This window comes from Rana temporaria, chromosome 10, assembly GCF_905171775.1.
Source record: "Rana temporaria chromosome 10, aRanTem1.1, whole genome shotgun sequence".
NCBI classification, from domain to species: domain Eukaryota; kingdom Metazoa; phylum Chordata; class Amphibia; order Anura; family Ranidae; genus Rana; species Rana temporaria.
Window position 1 is genome coordinate 94,282,152 of NC_053498.1, and position 25,702 is coordinate 94,307,853.

General features: G+C 41.1%; 1 protein-coding gene across 2 annotated transcripts in view; it reads left to right on the forward strand.

Annotated features, from left to right (window-relative positions):
- Nucleotides 1-25,702, forward strand: part of PPP6R1 (protein phosphatase 6 regulatory subunit 1) — a 176,625-nt gene that overhangs the window by 103,534 nt on the left and 47,389 nt on the right. Inside the window, exons 16-17 of one of the 2 annotated variants that reach the window (XM_040325727.1) lie at nt 15,415-15,438; nt 17,774-17,831. In XM_040325727.1, coding sequence (XP_040181661.1) covers nt 15,415-15,438; nt 17,774-17,831 — 82 coding nt within the window. The remainder of the gene's footprint in view (nt 1-15,414; nt 15,439-17,773; nt 17,832-25,702) is intronic. The other variant, XM_040325728.1, reaches the window with a different exon arrangement.

Consider the following 25,702-nt stretch of genomic DNA (forward strand, 5'->3'; position numbering starts at 1 on the left):
TTTGGGGACTTTATATGACGCAAGGACCTAAGGGGTACCTGCCTCCATCCCTATCATTATTTTTAAGAAGGAATAAATTGAAAAGTGGGACTTTATATGAAGCACACAGCAGCAAATAAAGTATAATGACTAAGAAGTTGTTTATATTGTATGATCTCTTGTAAAACATTTGTGGGCATAAAACCTCTAGAAAAACTTTCACATTCAACATAAATTGCATAATAATCCACAATCTAATAGACATTCATATATAGTACATAACACAAACACAGGTGGCAGCTGATGCATACAAATTATGCAATTAGGACCTAAATGACCTCTTGACCTTCATAAGTTCCTCTCAAAATAGAAACAAGGGGGAAAAATGGGGTAGAAAATAACATAGTAAATTAATGGCATGAATTAAATCATAAAGAATCTTGTTGATCAATGATTGTAAAAGTTAATGGTACCACACGTTTTGTGGCCTTATAGCCACTCTTCAGGAGCAGAAAACGTGGAATATATCTATAGAGAGCATACATGTCTAGATAATCTCAAAAAAATTAGTGTAGAGATATTGGAAAATCTGAAGAAATTATTTTGAAGAATATATATTAAAACGAAAAAAAATGTTGACTAAAAATAAAAACTGTACAAAGATCTTTTTTTAAAGGGTTATAAAAATAGAGTAGTATATTCTTGGGGTCAATAAACCCCTTGTTGAGTCTATCGCGCATCTGTGCACCAACAGTGCGGTAATGAGGATCACAAATCCATGACAACTGGTACAGACAAAATCCAAGGCGGATAGGTGTGGGTAAGATAGGGTGGAGGAAAGATATATATTGAATATGTGAAATAAACAGTGTAAGTGAAGTGCAGTGGTGAATATATAGGGGTTGGGAATGAAGATGGATAAAAAAAAAAAAAAAACTTGGAAAGTGAATGATAAAAAATGGGGTTTGTACCTAGTATTGACAGATGTACGGCGTGATCCAATTTTTTGAGATTATCTAGACATTCGTGCTCTATATTTTTAGATAAAGTCCATGGTTTCTGCTCCTGCTGGCTATAAGGCCACAAAACACATCGAGCCATCAATTAGAATCATTTTTTCATTGATCAACAAGATTTTTTATGATTTAATTCATGCCATTAATTTACTGTTATTTCTATTATTCTACCCCATTTCCACCCCTTTTTTTCTATTTATTTTTAGGGACTTAGGAAGGTCAATGGGTCATTTAGGTCCTAATTGCATAATGTGTTTATATGTATGTATCAGCTGTCACCTGCGTTTGTATTATATACTATATATGAATGTCTATTGGATTGTGGATTATTATGTAATTTATGTTGAATGTGATACAATTTTTCTAGGGGGTTTATAATTTTTTTTTTTTTTTTTTTTTTTGCTAGTGTCTCAAGGTGATAGACCCTTTTCCCCTTCACAGAGAAAATAACCCTTAGCCTATTAATTGTTTTTATTTTATCTTTGATTTCTTCAATTAATTCCTCACTGGCTTCTAATAGCACAGGTAGAAACAGTGCATCTAAAGCTTTAGAGCTGTACCAGGACCCCATGCCATGCAGACAGAATGTAATGTTTCTGACACACAATTCTGAGTGAGCCTTACCTTGGCATTAGTGCAATGCGTGTAGCCTGCTATACAGGTCTGGGACCGTGGTCCATTCCTTTCAAACCCAATACCTAAAAAGCCCTTCAGTGGTATGTCCACAATGGAGCCTTGACTTTTTATACTGTATAGTCCCATCGTTGTAGACAGGGTCACCTGTATGTTTTTTGACCTTTACTGTTAATCACTGGGGCGATATTTGAATTAGTAGTTGCATAGTAGTAGTATTAGGTGAGGTTGAAAAAAGTTCATCAAGTCATTGTATTCAATACAGTGTAAACATTTTACATTAGTTCCTAACTTGGACTCAGGAGGCTCGTTAGATGTAACATCACACCACAGGTCCTGCTCTTCAGTTTACCACATCTTCTGCCTGGAGTCTTTATAAGGTTGTTGGGTGCTTCCTTCTGCCCTTTTGCTAGAGAACAGTTCAAACCTGGGTTGCTGTGTTCTGCTTCTGGATGCGCTTACCCTATATTCCTTGCCCTACTTAGTGAGTGCCCCATAGGGGAGATTACCTTAACATGTAGCTGTAGCGTAGACATAGGCAAAAGAGAGTCATTGCAAAACCACATTCGTTATACAATGCTCAGGCTCAGAATGATGCGTCCCTTGCGCTGAAACAAGACCTGCCTCTAAAATCACTCTCTGCATCCAATTCTAGCTCTATTTGCCAAAAACAATTTTATGCATGTCACAATTCCTTGGATAAATAATAGCATTATTACAGCCATATTTGCTTTGGGTTTATAAATGCCTTTTCTCCTACTTCGGTTTCTCTACTAAAGTTGAGACCCAATATGCCTTCCCTAGACGGAGCAGACATATAATGGAATAAAGAGGCAGTATTGGGGCAAAGCTGCAGAAATATTTACTTCCCTAATTGCCACTGTAGTGAAGCAGAAGCTTCACTCAACATGCTTATTAACCACTTAAGACCCGGACCAAAATGCAGGTAAAGAACCAGGCCCCTTTTTGCAATTCGGCACTGCGTCGCTTTAACTGATAATTGCGTGGTCGTGCGATGTGGCTCCCAAACAAAATTGGCGTCCTTCCCCCCCACAAATAGAGCTTTCTTTTGGTAGTATTTGATCACCTCTGCGGTTTTTATTTTTTGCCCCAAAAATATATATAATAATTTTATTTTTCCTCAGTTTAGGCCGATACGTATTCTTTTACCCATTTTTGGTAAAAAAAAATTGCAATAAGCGATTATCGATTGGTTTGCGCAACATTTATAGCGTTTACAAAATATGGGATAGTTTTATTGCATTTTAATTATTATTATTTTTTTTTACTACTAATGACGGTGATCAGCGAATTTTTGTGTGACTGCGACATTATGGCGGACACATCGGACAATTTTGACACGTTTTTGGGACCATTGTCATTTTCACAGCAAAAAATGCTATAAAAATGCATTGTTTACTGTGAAAATGACAATTGCGGTTTGGGAGTTAACCACTAGGGGGTGCTGAAGCCGTTAAGTGTGACCTCATATGTGTTTCTAACTGTAGGGAGGCAGGGATGGACGTGTGACGTCATTGATCGCCTTTCCCTATATCCAGGAACAGACGATCAATGACAGCGCCACAGTGAAGAAAGGGGAAGCTGTTTTTACACACAGCTCTCCCCGTTCTTCAGCCCCCTATACCGATCGTGGGACTCCGGTCATGGAGCTTCGGACCGGGTCGCGGGCTGGGCACTTAGAGAACGTACAGGTACGTGCTTGTGCCCACCCGTACCATTCTGCCGACATATATGTGCAGTATGCGGTCCTTAAGTGGTTAATGTGAAAAACTGATGCCATCCACAAAGCCTTGACTTTGTGCAGCTAGATTCTCCTCCCTCTTACCATGCCATTATGGGTGCAAAGGGACGTGTAAAACAGGGCTCGACAAATCCCGGGCGCCAGGTCGCCATGGCGACTAGAAATGGGGCCCTGGCGACTTGGCTTGGAAGGGGGGGGCAAAAAAAATAAAAAAATTTTTTTTTTTTTTGAGCTGGGGCCATCTGGTGGTGAGCCGTTGGTATTACAAGTTATTACCACCAGATGTGAGCTGGCGCCATCTGGTGGTGGCCGTTGGTATTACAAGTTAAGCATTACAAGTTAAACAGCCATTCTAATGTCATTTTTCACTATTTTCACTGCCATCTTCTTCCCTCTAATTAGAACCCCCAAACATTATATATATTTTTTATCCTAACACCCTAGAGAATAAAATGGCAAACGTTGCAATACTTTCTGTCATGCCGTATTTGCGCAGCGGTCTTACAAGCGCACTTTTTTGGTGAAAAAATTACACTTTTTTGAATTAAAAAATAAGACAATAGTAAAGTTATCCCCATTTTTTTTTTTTTTAATATTATGAAAGATAATGTTACGCCGAGTAAATTCATACCCAACATGTCACGCTTCAAAATTGCGTCCGCTCGTGGAATGCAGACAAACTTTTACCCTTTAAAATCTTCATAGGCAACGTTTAAAAAAAATCTACAGGTTGCATGTTTTGAGTTACAGAGGAGGTCTAGGGTTAGAATTATTGCTCTCGCTCTACCAATCGCGGCGATACCTCACGTGTGTGGTTTGAACACCGTTTACATATGGGGGCGCTGGTCACGTATGTGTTCGCTTTCTGCGCGCAAGCTCGTCGGGACGGGGCGCGTTTTCTGGCTCCTAACTTTTTTACCTGGCTCCTAGATTCCAAGCAAATTTGTCAACCCCTGGTGTAAAAGATTTCAAAACAATGTTCACGAATAGGAAAAATTTACAATCTGTGACTACAGAAAATATTTTTACTTCTTTAAAACATTTGCTCTACTCTATCTATGAAAAAAAAGAGTTTACAAAGAAATGGTCTGTCCTTGTAGTACAGGGTTTGACAAAATTTGTTTGAATCTAGGAGCCAGCTAAAAAAAGTTAGGAGCCAGTTTTCTTTTTTTTTGTATTGGGGTACTTTCACACTGGGGCGTCGCTGGTGTTGGCCGTGGCGCCTGGGTGCTTTAGGATCGGTGTATTCACCGCTCCTACAACACATCAAAGATGCGTCTGGCAGGACTTTTTTTTACCGTCCTGCCAGCGCACTGCTCCAGTGTGAAAGCCCTCGGGCCTTTCACACTGGAAAGACAGCAGCGGCTGTTTCAGGGCGCTATTTTTAGCGCAATAGCGCCTGCAAAGCGCCCCAGTGTGAAAGCAGCCTTTACTCCACAATGAGCCTGCTCGGGGGATCTGTCAGATTCAACGTCTGCGTCATATTGCCCTTGTTAAGAAGGCTGCACATAGTGGCGGGCGCTGGCACATTTCAGGTATTTCTCCAGTATTGGACAATTTATGCAGAGGGCTGCGTGCCTGCCATGCTCTCATACGCACAGCAGGGCTCAAATTACAATGACAGTATCCACTTGCTGCACAAGAAAAATGAAATATGCAATAAAAAGTTTTAAGGACTACTGGGCTAGAAGCAAACGGTCACAGTCCACTCTGTGTATGTATATAGAAGGAGCTGTCATGTCTCACTGCAGGGGACAGCTCTCGTGTACAGCAGGTAATACACAGCCCATCTCCACTACTAGCCTGTGGCAGCATTCTGAGAACACCTCAGCTATACAGTGTACACTGTGAGGTCCGCGCGCCGGTCCTAAGTTAGGCTTCAGCCTAGTCCGCGGAGCGCCGGTCCTTTTTTCCCCAGTCCTAATTACCTCCTTGAACTCCTCCCAGCCGCTGGCCCGGCTCTCCAGCATTTTAACTAACTTCTCCCGGCTCAGCACCTCTTCTCTCCGGCTCAGCAGCTCTTCCACCCAGAGGAGCAGGGTGCACTTTTCCCGGGAAACCACCGACTCCGGAACCCCCATGTCCCTGAGCCAAGTTGCCGCCTCCCTCAGCCGGTCCTGCTCCAATAATACCCTGGGTGAGAGAGCGACAGCAGTGGGGATGATGAGCCGTCAGGGATCCCCAGTTGGACTGCACTCTAGCCGCTTGCTCCTCCAGCCACTGATGTTGCGCTGCTCTGCTCCATCCCCACTAACGCCGCTAATTTCCACCTTCCCAGCCAAGACCCCACAGCCCAGGTGCCAGGACACTATTTCTAGTCGCCATGGCGACCTGGCGCCCGGTATTTGTCGAGCCCTGTTGTAGTAGATCCTTTCCTAGCTCTGTGAAAACATTGCCTGTATCTTGTACTGTACGACAAAGATAATTTTTTTGTTTGTCACGAATATCAGTCCAGGCACTGTGTCATCGTGACGCAGTTTTTGAGCTCTGAGTTTTGTAAGCGCTTACGTTGTGACTCTTATGCAGAAAAAATTAATTGAATCCTACCTCTACATGTTTGTATAATCGGGAAAATTGTATCATTTTAAGTCAAAATTCCCATTTATTTATTTTATTGTGCAGCAAGGGACACATGATCTCTAGTCCTAACTATGGGTAATAAGCAACTACTTCCAGGTTATTGAACACTGGTGAAAAAATAAGTTGCAGTGACTTCTCTCTAACCCATCCCACTTCTAATTGGCCTCAGTTTTTTGTCGGTGTCCTTAGGTGATGTATGTGCTCTCTTTATTGAGAAAACTTGATGAACTTGGCAGTTGTAACTGCTCAAGAGCCACAGTGTCTTTCATCTGCAGCTTTCTGGATTGGTGGACTGCTCTGGTGATACTTGGGGGACTGTACCTGGACCACAAGATGTTGGGGCCATCTTGTAATTGGTCTTTGGGCACTGTATCTTGTGGGGGCTCGATATGCATCATGTTGCGTTTGCCACATGGTGCTATACAGGTCCAGAGCCATAGCACATCAGCAGGTGGAGCCACTGAAGAGCCATTTGGGGCTGTTCTCACTCGGGAGGACAAAGCCAGGATTGGGGGCTAGTCCCTTTAAATCCTGTTTCATTGCCAAAGTGCACAGCCCCTTTAAAACTGATCCCTATAAAACTTGTTTAGCGTGGCCTGCAACACTTGTATTTTGTGAAACTGTATGTTGCAGCCATAGAGCAGGAGAGCTGGTCTATATAAATTTGGTCCTCTTTTGGGCCCCTGTCTCTTGTGCAGCAGTCAGTCTTCCAGCTGAGCTCCTGACAGCCCTATCCACTTGGTACTCAAAAGGTCACCGCTGGAGTAAATTTTTTTTTATGCTAGTTTGTTAAAAATCAAGTGGTGTAGTATACAACAGACTGATAACGCTTTTCAGCTTACAAAGCCTTGCACATAGCTGGTCTGCTGTCATTAGAGATTGATTGCTTTAGTAATGGGCAATGAATACCGAAGCTACCTCAACTATGTGTAGTTCAGTTTCATCCTGTGTAACTCGGCAGCTTACAATACCAAAAGAGATCCTGTTCACATCTTAAAAAGATACTTTACATAACTACACAAATAGAATTCCTATCGCACAACTTTTATCTTTAAACAGGGTTAGATAATTCAATAAATTGCAAAGATCACTCCTTCATATCTATACAAGTCACTATAAAGAAGCTTCCACAAAATATTATAATAAAATGCATATAACTTATTTTTTGTATTCTGATTCACCCACCTATATCTTAGCCCTGATATTTATTTAGGTATCATCAGGATCATGGCTAATCTCTTGTGTATACCAGTTTGTGTAGCTGAGATGAGCCGAGAACATGTTTTTGGCTTCTTATCGCAGTACAAGACTGTTCTGTCACAAACGGCCATTACTCTGAAATATCTCCTTCCCAGATTCTCCAGTTCAGAAATGTAGAATCTGGTGTGATTAGAGGAAGACTTTTCTCTATCTATCTATTTATATATATATATATATATATATATATATATATATATATATAATCTATATACACACACAGTTGTATGCAAAAGTTTGGGAACCCCTGCCAATTTCCACGAATTTCATTTATAAATATCTGGGTGTTTGGATCAGCAATTTCATTTTGATCTTTTAAATAACTGAAGGACACAGTACTATTTCAGTAGTGAAATCAGGTTTATTGGATTATCAGAAAATGCGCAATATGCATCAAAACAAAATTAGACAGGTGCATAAATTTGGGCACCCTTGTCATTTTGTTGGTTTGAATACTTGTAACTACTTGGCACTGATTAATTGGAACACACAAATGGTTTGGTAAGCTCATTAAGCTTTGAATTTTATAGACTGGTGCATCCAATCGTGAGAAAATGTATTTGAGGTGGCCAATTGCAAGTTGTTCTCTTTGACTCATCTCTGAGTGGCAACATGGGGGCCTCAAAACAAATCTCAAATGACATGAAACCAAAGATAGTTCTACATTATGGTTTAGGGGAAGGCTGCACAAAGTTATCGCAGAAATAATCTGTCATGTCCAATGTGAGGAACATAGGAAATGGAAGACCACAGGAACAGTTCTTGTTAAGGCCAGAAGTGGCAGACACATCAAATGTTGAAGAGGCAAAGGTGAAGGATGGTGAGAAAAACAGCACCCGGACCACCTCCAAAGACCTACAACATCAACTTGCTGCAGAGGCGATTCAGTTCGCATGTGTTGCGCTTTACAAGTCTCTCTCTCTCACGGTGCATCCTTCAACAATTCAGCGCACTTTGCACAGGGAGAAGCGGTATGGGAAGTTATGCGAAAGAAGCCTTTTCTGCACACACGCCGCAAACTGAGTTGCTTGAGGTATGCAAACGCCCATTTGGACAAGCCTGCTTCATTTTGGAATAGGGTGCTGTGGACTGATGAAACAAAGATTGAGTTATTTGGTCATAACAAGGGGCGTTATTCATGGCTGCAAAAGAACACTGCATTCCAAGAACGACACTTGCTACTCAGTCAAATTTGGTGGTGGTTCCATCATGCTGTGGGGCTGTGTGGCCAGTGCCGGTACTGGGAATCTGGTTAAAGTTGAGGGTCGCATGGATTCCACTCAATATCGGCAGATTCTTGAGAATAATGTTGAGGAATCGGTCACAAAGTTGAAGTTACGCCGTGGGGCTGGAAATTTTAACAAGACAACGACCCAAAACACGGCTCAAAATCTACTCTGGCATTTATGCAGAGGAACAAGTACAATGTTCTGGAATGGCCATCCAATTCCCCAGACCTAAATATAATTGAACATCTGTGGGGTGATTTGAAGCGGGCTGTCCATGCTCTGCAACCATCAAACCTAACTGAACTGGAGATGTTTTGTAAGGAGGAATGGTCCAAAATACATTCATCCAGAATCCAGACACTCATTACAGGCTATAGGAAGCGTCCAGAGGCTCTTATTTCTGCTAAAGGAGGCTCTACTAAATATTGGTGGTGGGAGTGTCAAGGTCTGGGGCTGCATGAGTGCTGCCGGAACTGGGGAGATACAGTTCATTGAGGGAACCATGAATGCCAACATGTGCTGTGACATACTGAAGCACAGCATGATCCCCTTCCCTTCGGAGACTGGGCCGCAGGGCAGTATGCCAACATAACGACCCCAAACACACCTCCAAGACGACCACTGCCTTCCCAACGAAGTGAAGGGCAAAGGTGATGGACTTGCCAAGCATGTCTCGAGACCTAAACACTATTGAGCATCTGTGGGGCATCCTCAAATGGAAGGTGGAGGAGCGCAAGGTCTCTAATATCCACCAGCTCCGGGATGTCGTCATAGAGTGAAAGAGGATTCCAATGGCAACATGTGAAGCTCTGGTGAACTCCCAAGAGAGTTAAGGCAGTGCTGGAAAATAATGGTGGTCACACAAAATATTGACACTTTGGGCTCAATTTTGACTTTTTCACTTAGGGGTTTACTCACTTTTGTTGCCAACGGTTTAGACATTAATGGCTGTGTGAGTTATTTTGAGGGGACAGAAAATTTGCACTTATACAAGCTGTACACTCACTACTTTACATTGCAGCAAAGTGTAATTTCTTCAGTGTTGTCACATGAAAAGATAGAATACAATATTTACAAAAATGTGACGGGTGTACTCACTTTTGTGAGATACTGTGTGTTTGTGTGTATATACAGTACAGACCAAAAGTTTGGACACAAAGAGTTTTCTTTATTTTCATGACTATGAAAATTGTAGATTCACACTGAAGGCATCAAAACTAAATATAAAAATAAATAAAATATATTTCATATTCTAGGTTCTTCAAAGTAGCCACCTTTTGCTTTCATTACTGCTTGGCACACTTTTGGCATTCTCTTGATGAGCTTCAAGAGGTAGTCACCTGGCGCAGCACCCCATCACTCTCCTTCTTGGTCAAATAGCCCTTACACAGCCTGGAGGTGTGTTTGGGGTCAATGTCCTGTTGAAAAATAAATGATGGTCCATCTAAACACAAACCGGATGGAATAGCATGCCGCTGCAAGATGCTGTGGTAGCCATGCTGGTTCAGTATGCCTTCAATTTTGATTAAATCCCCAACAGTGTCACCAGCAAAGCACCCCCACACCATCACACCTCCTCCTCCATGCTTCACGGTGGGAACCAGGCATGTAGAGTCCATCCGTTCACCTTTTCTGCGTCGTACAAAGACACGGGGGTTGGAACCAAAGATCTCAAGTTTGGACTCATCAGACCAAAGCACAGATTTCCACTGGTCTAATGTCCATTCCTTGTGTTCTTTAGCCCAAACAAGTCTCTTCTGCTTGTTGCCTTTCTTTAGCAGTGGTTTCCTAGCAGATATTCTACCATGAATTCCTGATTCACACAGTCTCCTCTTACCAGTTCTAGAGATGTGTCTGCTGCAAAAGGTGGCTACTTTGAAGAACCTAGAATATGAAATATATTTTCAGTTGTTTCACACTTTTTTGTTATGTATAATTCCACATGTGTTAATTCATACTTTTGATGCCTTCAGTGTGAATCTACAATTTTCATAGTCATGAAAATAAAGAAAACTCTTTGAATGAGAAGGTGTGTCCAAACTTTTGGTCTGTACTGTACTGTACTGTACTGTGTGTGTGTGTGTGTGTGTGTGTGTGTGTGTGTGTGTGTGTGTGTATATATATATATATATATATATATATATATATATATATATATATATATATATGATATAGATGTAGCTGTGTTCAGAATTAAGAAATCACATTCAGCCCTGGTTCACACTGGGTACGATTTGAGATGCGATTTGACATGTCAAATCGCATCTCAAATCGTCGGCAATGGCACTGTCCTAATCAGTGCGACGCCGCATCTGCGATTTCAAAAAGTAGTTCCTGTACTACTTTTTTTGCGATTTCGGGCCGCGATTTACATTAAATTGCGGGCAAAATTTTACCGCGATTTTGAATTCGCAGCAGTGTGAACCTAGGCTAAAACTCATGTTAAATGGAAATCCGTACACACCTGTCATTATTTAAAGTGCCTCTGATTAACCCCAAATAAAGTTCATGTGTTCTAGTAGGTCTTTCCTGACACTCTTAGTTGCATGTTACAGAAAGGCCAGGGTCTGCAGAGAGCTTCCTAAGCATCAGAAGGATCTTATTGCTAAAAGGTATCAGTCAGGAGAAGGGTACAAAATAATTTCCAAGGCATTAGATATACCATGGAACACAGTGAAGACTGTCATCTTCGAGTGGAGAAAATATGGCACAACAGTGACATTACTAAGAACTGGGCGTACCTCCAAAATTTATGAAAAGATGAGAAGAAAACTGGTCAGGGAGGCTGCCAAGAGGCCTACAGCAACATTAAAGGAGCTGTAGGAATGTCTGGCAAGTACTGGCTGTGTAGTATACGTGACGACAATCTCCTGTATTCTTCATATGTCTGGGCTATGGGGTAGAGTGGCAAGATGGCAGCCTTTTCTTACAAAGAAAAACATCCAAGCCCTGCTAAATTTTGCAAAAACACATCTGAAGTTTCCCAAACGCATGTGGGAAAATGTGTTATGGTCTGATGAAGCAAAGATTGAAAATTTTGGCCATAATTCAAAAACGCTGCAGATCACCAAAAGAGCACCATACCCACAGTGAAGCACCATGTCTTGGGACTGTTTTTTTCAGCTGGAACAGAGGCCTTAGTCAAGGTAGAGGGAATTATGAAACGTTCCAAATACCAGTCAATATTTGCACAAAACCTTCAGGCTTCTGCTAGAAAGCTGAACATGAAGAGGAACTTTTATCTTTCAGCATCGCAACGACCCAAAGCATACATCCAAATCAACAAAGGAATGGCTTCACCGGAAGAAGAATTAAGTTTTCGCATGGTCCATACCTGAATCCGACTGAAAAATTTGTAGGGTGATCTGAAGAGGGCTGTGCACAGGAGATGCCTTCGCAATCTGACAGATTTAGAGTGTTTTTGCAAAGACGAGTGGGCAAATATTGCCAAGTCAAGATGTGCTATGCTGATGGCACTCAGTCTTTTTGGGTATGAGTCTCTATAATACAATCAAATGGCATTTAAACAAAGTAATGGTTTAAGGGTGTGCACACTTATGCAACCATATTATTATTATCATAGTTTTTTTTTTTAATTTATTTCTTTACTTCCCTCCACCTAAAAGATTTCAGTTTGTTCAACTGAGTTGCACAGTTTATAGGTCACATTAACCACTTAAGCCCCGGACCATATTGCTGGTCAAAGACCAGAGCACTTTTTGCGATTCGGCACTGCGTCGCTTTAACTGACAATTGCGCGGTCGTGCGACGTGGCTCCCAAACAAAATTGGCATCCTTTTTTTCCCCCACAAATAGTTTTCTTTTGGTGGTATTTGATCACCTCTGCGTTTTAATTTTTTTGCGCTATAAACAAAAATAGAGCGACAATTTTTTTTTTTTTTTTTTTTATATTTTTTACTTTTTGATATACTATCCCCCAAAAAATGTATAAAAAAATATGTTTTCCTCAGTTTGGGCCCATACGTATTCTTCTACGCGTGTCGGCGTCAGGGGCGAGCTGGTGGCGCACGCCCCCATTGGCTGCTCGGCGAGATGACGTATAGCTACGTGATCTCGCCCAGCAGAGCCGACCTGCCGCCGTATAACAGTTATACGGTGGCTGGTCGGCAAGCAGTTAAGCCGCCATTTGTTAACAAGTTGCCATGGAAATACTGGAATACTCAGCTAGTGCCTTGCAAGGCTAGATATAAATAAAATGAAATCATTTACCCCTTATGAAAAATGTTGCAATGTATAAATCCTGCATGTAATATCCGTGAATACAAGAAATCAGTCCTATGTACCCTGTATTGAATGGGAAATTCATTAAAACCATAAACTTCACTAAAAAGTAATTTAAAACTATTCTATAAATAATGAAAAAAATAGTGTGTGTGAATATACACACACACGGGCACGCGCACGCGCGCTAAAATCATCCATATATACCCTCTGGGGGCAAAAAACAAGATCGCAAACACTGTATGTGAAAAAAGTAAAGGTTACGGCGCCAACTAATACATAACTAAATATTCTAGTGCTGCACCTGAGATTATTTTATGCTAATATATCATAAAAAAGTGTGTGTAGAGGGCGCTATCTGGGTAAAAGTGATCATTTAATAAAACCTTGCATAAATCCAATGTAAATGATCAAAAATGTGCACAATTCATCAATATACATAAAGTCCATATGTATCAATATAGACAATTATTCAATATATGCTCCAACACTGTGCTCCTGAAATATGTGCTCCACGACTCCAAAAATTATAGTGCTTCACCCGAAGTGACTAAATTGCGCTCACCAGATTTCCACGGCCAGCAAGTGACCACAAAGCATGTAATGTGAGAAACTCCTCAATTCATAGGTCTATCTCCATCAGAATCCACATCTATTTCTCTCCTTCACATGTGGATAAATATGATCACAATCAAATATGCAGTGGTATGTAGAAGAAACTCTCCAATATCATATATCCTCTACTGTATTCATCTGTCTCCCATCACAAGACTCTGTGGGATTGGCTCTGCCACAGGGGACAAGTCTAGTGTAATATTATAATATAATTAATACCTGATGATGCGCGCTTGAGCGTGAAATGCATAAAAGAGGCTTGACACGCAAACTGACAGGAGTCCTCCACTTTCGCTGAGTAGTTGGAACGCACGCCGCTAGTTACACAGCAGTGCGGGATCGATTCTACAGACCCTCACGCTTCTTTTGTGCCTTTTGCATCAGATTTGGACATGTGTAAGTGCTCCTTTAAAAAAAAAAAAGCAATATTGCACTATACCTGCCTTCTGTGGCTCTTTTGTGGCAAAGCCAATCCAACAGTCTTGTGATGGGAGACCGATGAATACAGTAGAGGATATATGATATTAGAGAGAGTTTCTTCTACATACCACTGCATATATTCGATTGTGATCATATTTATCCACATATGGAGGAGAGAAATGGATGTGGATTCTGATGGCGATAGACCTATGAATTGAGGAGTTTCTCACATTTCCATGGTCAGCAAGTGACCACAAAGCATGTAATCTGCTGAGCACAATTTATAGTCACTTCGGATAAAGCACTATTGTTTTTGGAGTCTTGGAGCACGGTGTTGGCGCATATATTGAATATTTGTCTGTATTGATACTTATGGACTTTTATGTATATTGATGAATTGTGCACATGGTTTGATCATTTACAATGCAAGGTTTTATTGATCTTTTTTTTTTTTTTTTTTTTATTATAAGATGATGTCCTTTGCACACAGTTTTTTACAAGCTATGTATGTGTACATAAACCTCAATAATAGGAGATGAAGCAGTTTATGTGAAACACAATATGTCCTTGTGGATGAAGTGTTTGCATGTTGAAAATGAATTTTGATTCACACTGAAAGAGTTTAACTATTTTATTGCTGCCACTCCAGTGGGACTTAAAATTGAGTTTTTGGAACTTAAAATGTTCCCGTTCCTCATCAGGCAACGTCTTCTGTTTGAAAATGTGAAACACCTAACATTTGCTACCCTGCAGGTCTTGGTTCTTTGCAAAGTGTATTTTAAGTTACCTTACTGAATGAGATAAAACTTTGTTGACTCAATTTTTTTTTTTAGGGCCTATTCACACTTTGCTATTCTTATGCATTGTGATAACACAACACGTGTTGTGTCTTGTGTTAATGTTTGTTTGTTTTAAGACTGATTGCCAACACCATTATCAAATCGTTACTGCTTGCGTTCAAAGTGAAACTAAAGGCAAGAATACTTGCCTATTCACCAACTGGCCCTCACAGATGCTGATCTATTTTTGCCTGGTTTCTTCCTGGTCCTGGTCTTCGACCGTTTTGATTGGTCAGGGTAGCATGGGCAGTAGTTATCCAATCCAGCTGGAAATGTAAATGGAACACATGTACATTCTGCAGAGGATTGCAAACAGACAGGTAAGTGGTGGTTTATTGCGTTGGAGACATTGCAAATCTTTTCTGCAATAAAGAGCCTGCCTGTTTGCAATTTATTTCTTGCCTTTAGTTCAGCTTTAAGAGAATAGTGTGAGTGACCTATAAATATATTCTTTAGCCTCAATTCACCACTACTCGTAATACAATTATAAATATCTTTAGCCATGTGGCAGTTTTTTTTTTTTTTTTTTTTTCAAGTTTGTGTTTTGTCTAAAAGAAAAAATTCACTTTTTTAAATAACTATCTTTAGCTTTGTGAAAAGTGTTAATCCTTCCTTGCTCAGATATATCCTGTGAAAAAGTAATAGTAGTATTAAGTGCAAACATTTTAATGGCTTGTATCTGAAAAGACTTTGCGATACTTTGAGCAGGATGCACACTTATCCACTAACAGTGCACTTTGCTAGTATATTGTTATCAAACTTTCATTTTCCTTCTTATCAGCTTAATGCTTCAACCTTAGTTTGATATGCCTGCTATTTCTTTCTCTTTCTCTAACTTGCAGTGCTCAGTTTCGACAGCTGAAGAGGTAAAACAAAGTGGGTAGGGCATGAAACAGTAATTTTTCTGCACCATATGGCCCCCATGGTTAAGAATCCTAATTATTCTGAGTGTGTGTGTGTGTGTGTGTGTGTGTGTGTGTGTATATGTATGTATGTGTGTGTATATATGTGTGTGTATATATATATATATATATATATATATATATATATATATATATATATATATATATATATATATACTCTCCCCCCAATTCCAAAAAAGTTTGCATGCTGTGTAAAATCTACATAAAAACAGAATGAAACCATTTTCAAACTTGAAAAGCCTGTATTTTATTTACAATTGAGAATAGAAAACATATCTAATGTTTGAGGAAAATGTTTCATAAAAAAAATAGTAATTTTGAAATTGATGGCAGCAACATAGCTCAAAAAAGTTCGACAAGGCAACAAAAAGCTGGCAAAGTACAAACCACTTCCAGAAAGAGTTGGGGGAGGGCCATGTTTACCACATTGTAGCATCCCCTCTACAAACCCCCCTCCCCCAGAAACCCCTTTAATAGCACTCTGCTGAGCCTGGTTCATGCAACATGTCCACACCCGTTCCCGAAGCCTCAACCACCCACACAAAGCATGACTCTCGGAACCGCAGAAGTGTGAACCAAGCCTAAACGTCTGAGAATTGAGAAAACCAGTTGCTGGAGTTTTGTGAGAGGAATGTCCCATTCTTGCCTGAGCATATGCTGTTCTAAAACCTGGATAAAGCCTTCAGCATTGATGGGGCATGTCCAAATGTGCAAGCTGCCCATTCCGTACGCACTAATGCGCCTCCATACCATGAGAGATGCAGGCCTTTGAGCTGAATGCTGAAAACAAGTCAAAAGGTCCCTCTCTCTTTATTTAGTCTGGAAAACACGACGCCCATGGTTGCCCAAAAAATTCACATTTCAATTAGTCTGACCATAAAACAATATTCTCACTTTGCAAAACACTATTTTAAATGAGCTTTGGCTTATAGAAGACTGTAGTGTTTCTAGATCATTGCCTGACAAAACTTTAGCTTGCATTTTTGGATGGCACGACAAACTGTGTACACAGACAGTGATTTTACGACGTATTCCTGAGCCCCTGCAGTAATATTCATCATAGAATCATGCCTAGTATTACTGCAGTGCTGTTGTTTCAGTCTTGTCCCTTGAACGCAGAGATTTCTCCAGATTGGAATCTTTTGATGATGATATTTACTGTAGACGATAATAAATTTAAAGACTCTGCAATTTTATGTTGATCAACATTATTCTGAAATTGTTCAACAATTTTTAAACACCACTTTTCACAGATTGACAAACCTCTGTCCATCTTTACTTCTGAGAGACTGACTCTCTAAGATGCTCTTTTCATAACCAAGCATGTTACTGATCTTTTGCCAATTAACCTGTTAAGTTGCAAAATGTTTTTTTTTCAAGCTAGCTCTTGTTGGTACCCTTTGTTCGTTTTGTGGGCCGTCGCAACATTTTTGAGACGTGTGACTGCCATCAATTTCTAAACAAGATTTTGTTTTAATTTTCTTAAAATGGTACATTTTCTGAGTATAAACATTTTGATATGCTTTCTATTGTGAATTTAAATATGGGTTTATGATATTTGCAGAACATTGCACTCTGGTTTTATGTAGATTTTACACAGCAGCCCAATTTATTTAAATTTTTTTTTTTGCAGTTGGGGGTCGTGTGTGTGTATTATATATTTTTGCCCCTCTGCACACAGTCATAGCTTTGGTACTGTTTGATTTTTGATGCCTGGCTCCCCCCCCCCCCCATATAATTTTTTTCATATTTTAGTTATTATTGTAGAATATTATCTTTATATCTATAGGATTTTTAGTGGACATTCCAACAACATTCTATGTGCATGTGGCATGTGTAGATGTATTGTAGTCATTTCATACTGCAAGTCATTTGCAACCTCTGTCTATATGTGCCAGTGTTGCAATTTTATGATTTATTGAGTGTACATTGTAGTCATGGCACAGTTGCTCATAACGCTAGTGTTTTTGTTGTTGGAAGTTCAAAACTATTGGTGAAAATAACAAAAAACACTTTATTTTTTTATTTTTTGCATGATGGCTGTGGCTAAGCACTGTTCACTAAAGCATTTCTATTTGCTTGGAAAGCATAGATGAGCACATGTGGTGTAATTGGTTTTGCATGAAATGAGGGAACAGCAAGTATATCACAAATTCCTCTTCTTTCACTAGCCTGTTTGTGTTTTCTACCTCTAATTTAGAGTGTTAGGATTGTCAGAAAATTATTGCTTTCAATAGCATCTATTTTATGACATATTTTTTTGTTTTTATTTTCTCAGTGCTCCGTTTGACAAAACAGCAAACATCAATTTTTCCCTGAATGCAGATGAGGAAAGTGTAAGTGTTTTTTTTTTTTTTTTGTTTCCTTGTGTGTAAAAGAATATCCCTGACTGGATCCTGAATTCAACTTGTATTTGTCCTTCCCTCTTCTTATAATAATTCCATATATTGACTAACACTGTAGATGTGATTCACAAAAGTTTGATTATAGTTGTTAACTGTACATTACAGGGCACAGAATCTTAGTATTGTATCATTGGCTATACAGCTACCTTTTAGGTAGGACCCTGGCAAACAATTCTGTAAGGACAGTCAAAGCATAACCCGTCAAACTCCAAGCAAGCTCCAGTTTTTGCTTAGGTAAACAGTCTAGTTCTCTAAATATAGAGAATATAACAAATTTTCTTTCTATTGCTTTTTTTTTCTTTTTTTTATCACGCATCGCAGGACACAGAACAGGCTATAAACATTACTATCTGGATTATGCGCCACCTGTAGGGGAATGGACACACTCTGAGTACTGTTAGTTCTGGACTGGTTCTGTTAAGAATCAAGGGTCTGAATGATCTAATCAGATTAGACAGCTCAGTGCTAATATAAATGGTACCAAGCCTCATTTGAAGAAGGCGATTCAACAAGGTTTTGCAAGTAATGCAACTTTTTTGACGCTAGACCCTGTGTATAGAAACTCTGGTCAGTTAAGAACTAAGGAAATTACTGCAGGATGCTGTACAGGTCCAAGGGAGTGAATCCCAGAAATAAAAGCATACTCAGTCCTTGGTGACAAACCCACCGTGATGGGTGAAGCTTGGGCCACTGTATATTAGGCCCTGCAGCGAGATGGGGAAGTCAAGCCTCTTCCATTCAGAATGTTTAAGGGGTTGTATAAACATACTGTCTGCTCTCGCTTTTTTTTTTTGCAACACTTTGTATGAAGCCTGGTTACTACAAAATGTCTGTGCTTGTTCTTTTTAGCTACTAAAGGTCAGTGGAGACCTGGTTCACAATTTGTAGTCGGCATACCTAGCATTTTTCACATTCCCCAGCTTCTTTTCTCTGTATGGCATATGGGCTGGATTCCAGGCTGCCGTCGAATTGCACGGTGGGCGTGCACGCGAGTCACTGCGCATGCGCAGTAGCGATTTTACATAGGTGCGCGCACATTAAGCATGGCAGCGACGCATGCGCAGTAAAATTACGGAACTTAATGGCGACCAGCTTACTTAGGTGGTCAGTCCCTTGTACATGTGGCTTCCGTGAGGCTGCAGCTGGGGACACAGAGCAGGCTATCTGTTGGCACACATGAGTCTTTTAGTGGTGTGTGGTTACAGCTGGCAGGGTGATCTAAAGTGTTGCATATATTGCTGTTGGGTTTTGATAGCTGCAGATTGCCAGATCACAGACCTGCATGGGAGTTGTTGTACTGAGGGAGTTTGTGTTTATTTTGTCACAAGCCCAAGTACTCTTATCAATTGGCTTCAGAAAGTGGAGTGGCAGAGGCTCAGCCGGAAAGGACATATGTGCACAGCCAGCAGCTTCTGAAGAGCCTAGTCGGAATTAGGCTATAATGGCTTCCCCTGCTGCAGTATCTTCCTTGAGCAAGAATTTAACTTGTCCAGTTGATGCTCAAGTATTTAAAGATTTAGCTGATAAAAAGTTTTAATCTCTACTAAAAGCTTCCTTTTACTGTGCAGCCTGCGGTGGCGGCATTTGGCATTTGTCAATTCCTAAAGGACCATTTTAAATGGTCAGGTAAGCCTGAGCAGGAAGAGATGTCTGCCCTCAGGCATTCAATACAGCAGGTTTCGCATTTAGCTCTTTTATCTGCGCATATGCACAGAATTTTGTGGTTAAAAAAAAGGTCATCTGAATTACCATGCAAAAAAAAAGTATTAGCTTGTTTTTCTTTCCAGAGTGTGGTTATTTGGCGAGGATTTGGATAGATATATCCAAAAGATGTCAGGAGGGGAAGTTCTCTCCTATCGGTCAAAAGGAGAAGCAAGTGTCCATCGTTTAAGGGGGCAAGTTCTCATGCTGCCAATTTTTCATCTTCCAGGCAGTTAAGTTGCCCACAAGGGTCTGGCCAAAGGGACAAGCCTCAAAACCAGGGGCAGAAAGCCCTGAGCCCTGGGTTCAGAAGCCTTTTAAGACTGACACTAATCCTCCCTTTTGAAGGGGCGCCCCTACTCATTCGACTGAGAGGAAGGCTTCAAGGGTTCTCAAAATCTTGGGAAGCACTGGTTCAAGACAGGTTGGTCAGTTCCGCTGCGTCTTTAGGGTACAGGCTCCGATTTCGGGTTTTTCCATCTCATCATTTTCTGAGGTCCAACGTACCCTCAGATCAGAAGAAAAGCCTGTTTCGAGCACTTGACCAATTAACTCAAGCAGAAGTACCAGCATACGATCAATTTGCAGGGTTCTACTCAAACCTGATCACAGTTCCAAAACCAAATGGGTACTCATTGGTAGCCTCACTGCAAGTAGATTTTCTTGCATCCCTAGACCCTAAGGATGTGCCCTACCTACATGTGCCAATATTTCAACCTCATCAGAGGTTTCAATGCTTTTATGTCCTGGAGTTACAGGCAGTATACTTTGCTGTGAGTTTCTGGTCAGGCTGCGTAGTTGTCCGCGAAAAATCCAGTCGGACAATGCCACAGCAGTTGCTTATATAGACTATCAAGGCGGCACCAAGAGCTTGTTGGCTCAGGAGGTGGTGAGCCACATTCTGATCTGGGTCGAATGGCCTGTGCTTTTTCTGTCAGCAGTCTATTTTCCGGGAGAGAACTGGAAGGGCGGATTATCTCAGGGGGATGGTCCCTGCACCCCAAGGTTTTTGGGGAAATTTGTCAGCGATGTTGTACCCTGGCTGTAGATCTTTTGGCATCCAGGTTCAACAACAAACTGGACCAGTTTATGTCCAGAGCAAAAGATCTGTGAGTGAACAGAGTAGATGCTCTGGTGGTCCTGTAAAACCGGTTCTCCCTAATTTATGCTTTTTCCCCCGCCTCAGCTGCTTCCACGTCTCTTGCACAGGATCAGAGAAGAGGCAATGCCAGTTATTATGTTGGTAGCCCCAGTACTCAGACCTAGTAAGATTGGCTGCGGATGATCCATGAACTCTTCTGGCCCACCCAGACCTATAGTTTCAATACTCCACCCTACTTTAGGGTTGCTAAATTTGGCGGCCTGGCTATTGAAACCTGGGTGTTGATGGATCTGGAAATCTTGGGGCCGATTATATCTACAGTTTAGACATTAATGGCTGTGTTGAGTTATTTTGAGGGGACAGCAAATATACACTGGTATACAAGATATAAAACTTACTACTTTACATTGTAGCAAAGTGTAATTTCTTCAGTGTTGTCACATGAAATTATGTAATAACATATTTACAAAAATGTGACGAGTGTTCTCACTTTTGTGAGATACTGTACGTCTATGTCTGTCTATGTTGAACGCCAGGAAGGTGGTTACTAAAAAAATCTATTACAGGGTCTGGAAGTCTTATATTTCCTTGTGTGAAACCAAGAAACGACATCCCTGGAACTATGTGATTGGGAGAATTCTCTTTTTTTCTCCAGTCAGGAGTAGAGATGAAGTTGGCCTCTGGAACAATTTCAGCTTTATATTCCTTTCAAAGACTTTTTGCTGCCCATTCTTGGATTCAGACATTTTCACAAGGAGTGATTTGGATGGTCCCTCTTTTCAAGCCACCCGTGTGTCCTTGGGACTTAAATGTAGTCTTGACGGTTCTGCGAAAGCATCCGTTTGAACCTATCCACACGATTCCTTTGACATGGAAGTTGTCATTTCTGATTGCTATCACTTCAGCAAGAAGGGTATCGGAGTTGTCAGCTCTTCTTTACCATTGGATCCGCCAGTTGGTGATTCAGGCCTATGGTCTGAAAGGTAGAACTCCTCCCTTCCAGGTAAGAGCTCATTCTATCAGGTGGGTGGGAGCATCTTGGGCGTTTTTCACCAAGCGTCAGTGGCTCAAGTCTGCAAGGCAGCTACCTGGTCTTCAGTGCATACACTCAAAAGGTTCTACCTGGTGGATGTTGGCACTACAGAGGATACTGCTTTTGGCCGTAGTGTGCTAGAGGCCGCAGTAGAAGTTCCAGACAGTTGGAGGTATTCTTTGTGAAGGTGTCTCACTCCACTCGTGGATATTTTAAGATGCCCCAGATAGTAATGTTTATAGCCTGCTCTGTGTCCCATGATGTACGATAAAGAAAATTGGATTTTCCTACTTGCTTGTAAAATCCATTTATTGGAGTACATCACAACATATACAAAAATGGAAGAGATGGGAATCCCGTCTATTATGAGTATCTAGTACTCAGAATAAGTATGCAATTTTTTTCCTGAAGACAGGACAGTGTATTCCTGTAAACACAGGCAATTCAATTACACTGTCCTGAAATGGGAAGCAAAACTATATACCATCACACTTGATGCTCATGCTTTACCCTGGTCTCAAGCCAGGGGTCCTGTTTACAGGAATACACTGTCCTGTCTTCAGGAATAAAATTGCAATAGGTCCCGTTTATAGGTGGCATTGAGTATAAGGTACTTTTAGGGGGGTGCTTTATATTGGGGAGGGCGGGTCCGCTAACTGTGTGGTTTGCCTCTCCTTGATTCATGGAGAGGGGGGTTTTGCCTATTAGTCTGTTTTTCTTGTTGGAGGTTTTTATCCTGGGGAGGTACAGACCATTAGGGAATTCTCCTGTTTTTGGGGGATTTTCCCTTTTTGTCTGCATAGGGGATCGTGGGTATTGTGCCTTAAATCTTTTTGTATGTCGCTTTTTAGCCATTATTAAAATATTATTGTAGTTTAACTCTTGAGTGTGTAGAATTCCTTTTCATTTTCTATTTTTATGGTACAACACACGACAGAGGTGTACCCCCCCTTGGGATTTCATTACTTGCTACAAAACTGAGGTACCTTCTGTATGAGAGGGGTTATATAAAGGGGAATTTCCTGTCTTTGATCTGCCAGTGTCTATTTACATATAGGTGGCGCATAACCCAGATCGTAATGTTTTTAGCCTACTCTGTGTTCCGTGATGTACTCCAAGAATATATATTTTTACAGGAAAATAAGTAGGAAAAATCAATTTTTTACCAGAAATCTGGTATCAAAATTACTATCTGCTATAAAGCCATTGTGGCTTCCACCTTGCAGGATTCCAGTTTGGTTGACTCATCTGCTGCACCTTGGGGGGGATGGGGGAGCCCACCATACCCTGACCCCGCCAGAAAGATGTGGGTCCAGCCTGTAAAATTGTATTGGACCAGTCAAAGGGATCATTGGGGACAGGGTTCCACTGAAAGATGGACTATGACCCTGGTCCTGTTTAGTGCCCCGTGGCCAACTCATCTCACTGCACTACGTGACTGCCTAACACAGGATACAGTTATCTTGTGTTGGGCAGTCATGTAGTGCAGTGTGTTGAGTTGACCACAGGGTGCTATACAGGTCCAGGATCATTGTCCATCTTCTGGTGGAATCCTGTCCCTAATGATCCCTTTGTCTGGTATGCTCGCCAGAAGGGCAAACATTATTTGGGTTGTGCTAAATAACCCCACAGGTGCTAGGGTCACACACCCAAAACACAATTGGTGAGTACAGTGGGCATTGCCCAAACTTCTCTGGAACCACAGTTTTTACCTTGTTTTTGTTTCCGCCTTTGGAGTTGACACACAGTACTTCAACAAATGTCAGTGACTCCGTTGCTGCATCGTGACACCTAATTTAATTGGTCACAAAAGCCCCTGTGTCTGTTTTTGGGGTTGACACTTAAGTCTATAGACTTAAAAGGTTGCCCTTTTGGGCCTGCCTGTCTCAACATGTCCTGGCCTGGAGCTATCTGTGTCTGTATTTTCTCAATTACCACTTGCGCTCTCTTTTCAAGTCATCTTCTTGTTGGCTATTTTTTTGGGCACTAGAACTCTTACCAGTACAGAGGTTGTTATTCTTCTAATGTACGGACTGAGTCTTGTCTGTACATGTGGGGAGCGCATTTTGGCTGGTTAAGTGAGTCTGGGAATCATTTTGGGTTAGGAACAATTTTGCGTAGGTCCTCAAAATTCCACATGGAATCTGTGCAGTGAGTTATAGCCTCTCTCCAACCCAGGAGACCCACTGCCCTTTGTGACGGATGCCTGCTTTGATGCCATAGTTTTTCTGGCACATCAAGGCTACCTGCATTTTCTTGTGGACATGCAACATTATCAGTTGCTGCCACCTTTTTTTTGGCCTGTCCATTATTCTAGCCTTGCTGTTCAAACATCCCTGGGAAATGCCCTGAGAGTGGATAACTTTTTTTCTGAGAGAGCAGTCAATGCAGAATCTGTCAGCCACCTCCTACAGACCCTACAGAGATTCAGGAGGATATTGTAGCTCCAGAGCCCAGAACTAACTCCTCATCCCATATATTAGACACATCCTGCTCCACAATTTTCTTTCCCTTGGATAAAACTCCAGCTAGTATGGTGGTCCCATACGCCTGACCAATAGGACCAGGCTTGTCCTGGCATGATGGGTCACAGATTTGGTATTGGAACTTGAAAAATCCTCTGGCTGGTTTGGAAGTTGCATTCAGTGGAAGCCAGCCTATCGGAATTGAGAGAAATTCCAGGTACCCTCATGGAACAAGGGACATCGGAGGAAGCTCATCACACTGTTTTGCAAATTTGGTTATCCAAATGTGTTTGTCATTTTCAGTGCTCCCCCTGTACGCTGGGATCTCAGCCTGGTTTCAGAAAACCCTTTGAGGCTATCGGGGACATTCCCCTATCTTCCTTTACTCACAAGGTTGCTTTTTTCATTGCTGTTACCTCGTGAGGCAATTCTGAGTTTGCGTTCCTGTCCTTTTTAAGGAACCGTTCTTAGTGTTACAAGCTTGTATTAAAGTGGATGTAAACCATTCCATGTACCCAGTAAAGTGACTAGCATTAGGTGATACACAGAGATGAAACAAATCCTTCTACATAATTTGTAGCTGTGTATTTACAGCTATTTCTTCTGTAGATGGATCTGAAAACATAAACAGGAAAGGATTTCTCTTTAGAGCAGGGAGCTGGAATCTGAAGTCTTCACACAACCGACAGCTCTAAACCCTGATTAGAGGGAAGGGACACACCCTCCTTTACATAGTATGGAGAAAATGCATAGCTGTGGGTAACTGTCACAGGCTGTGCTGCCAGAAGTGACTCATGCAACAGAGGAACCAGGCAACAGAGACAAATGAAACTCAGATTTGGAAAGAGACAAGTACACAGTATAGAAGGATGTGCTTTGTTTTCATATTTCATTCTGACGTTTACAAGCACTTTAAGGCCTAAGACCTCCTTTCTTTCCAATGCGTTGTTTTTTTTTACCTTAACCAAGGCGTTGTACTTCCCTCTAGAAACCTTTGTTTTAATCTGCCTTTAATGTCCACCTTAGAAAAGTACAGATACACAAAAAAATCACTGGCGCTCAATGAGAAAAATAATAACCCTAATGTCAAAAATAAGACTTTAGTGTTTAGTCCAGTGCTGCGGAATTTGTGGTACCCGGAAGTACCAAACATACAGAAATACACCAAGAAAGTCTGCGCTCATGGATAGCTTCAATATAAAATTAACTCAATAATATTGAGAAAAAAATAGGCAAATAAAATATTAGGAAAGACGAGTCGGGAAGACTCACAGAACAAAAACAAACAAATCCAGGGCAGTGTTTTGTTTTTAAAATGAATCTGATTGGTTGTGAGGAGTTTTAGACGCACAGTAATGACAGCTTAGACCACCGTGAAAATCTCCCAGTACCATGGTTATAAGGAAACAGGCAACCAGGAAGTGTGGAGATCACCGCAGAATTACAGCTACTTCAAAGCAAAAACGAACAATGAGGACATGAAACTAGTACTGCAGTAAGG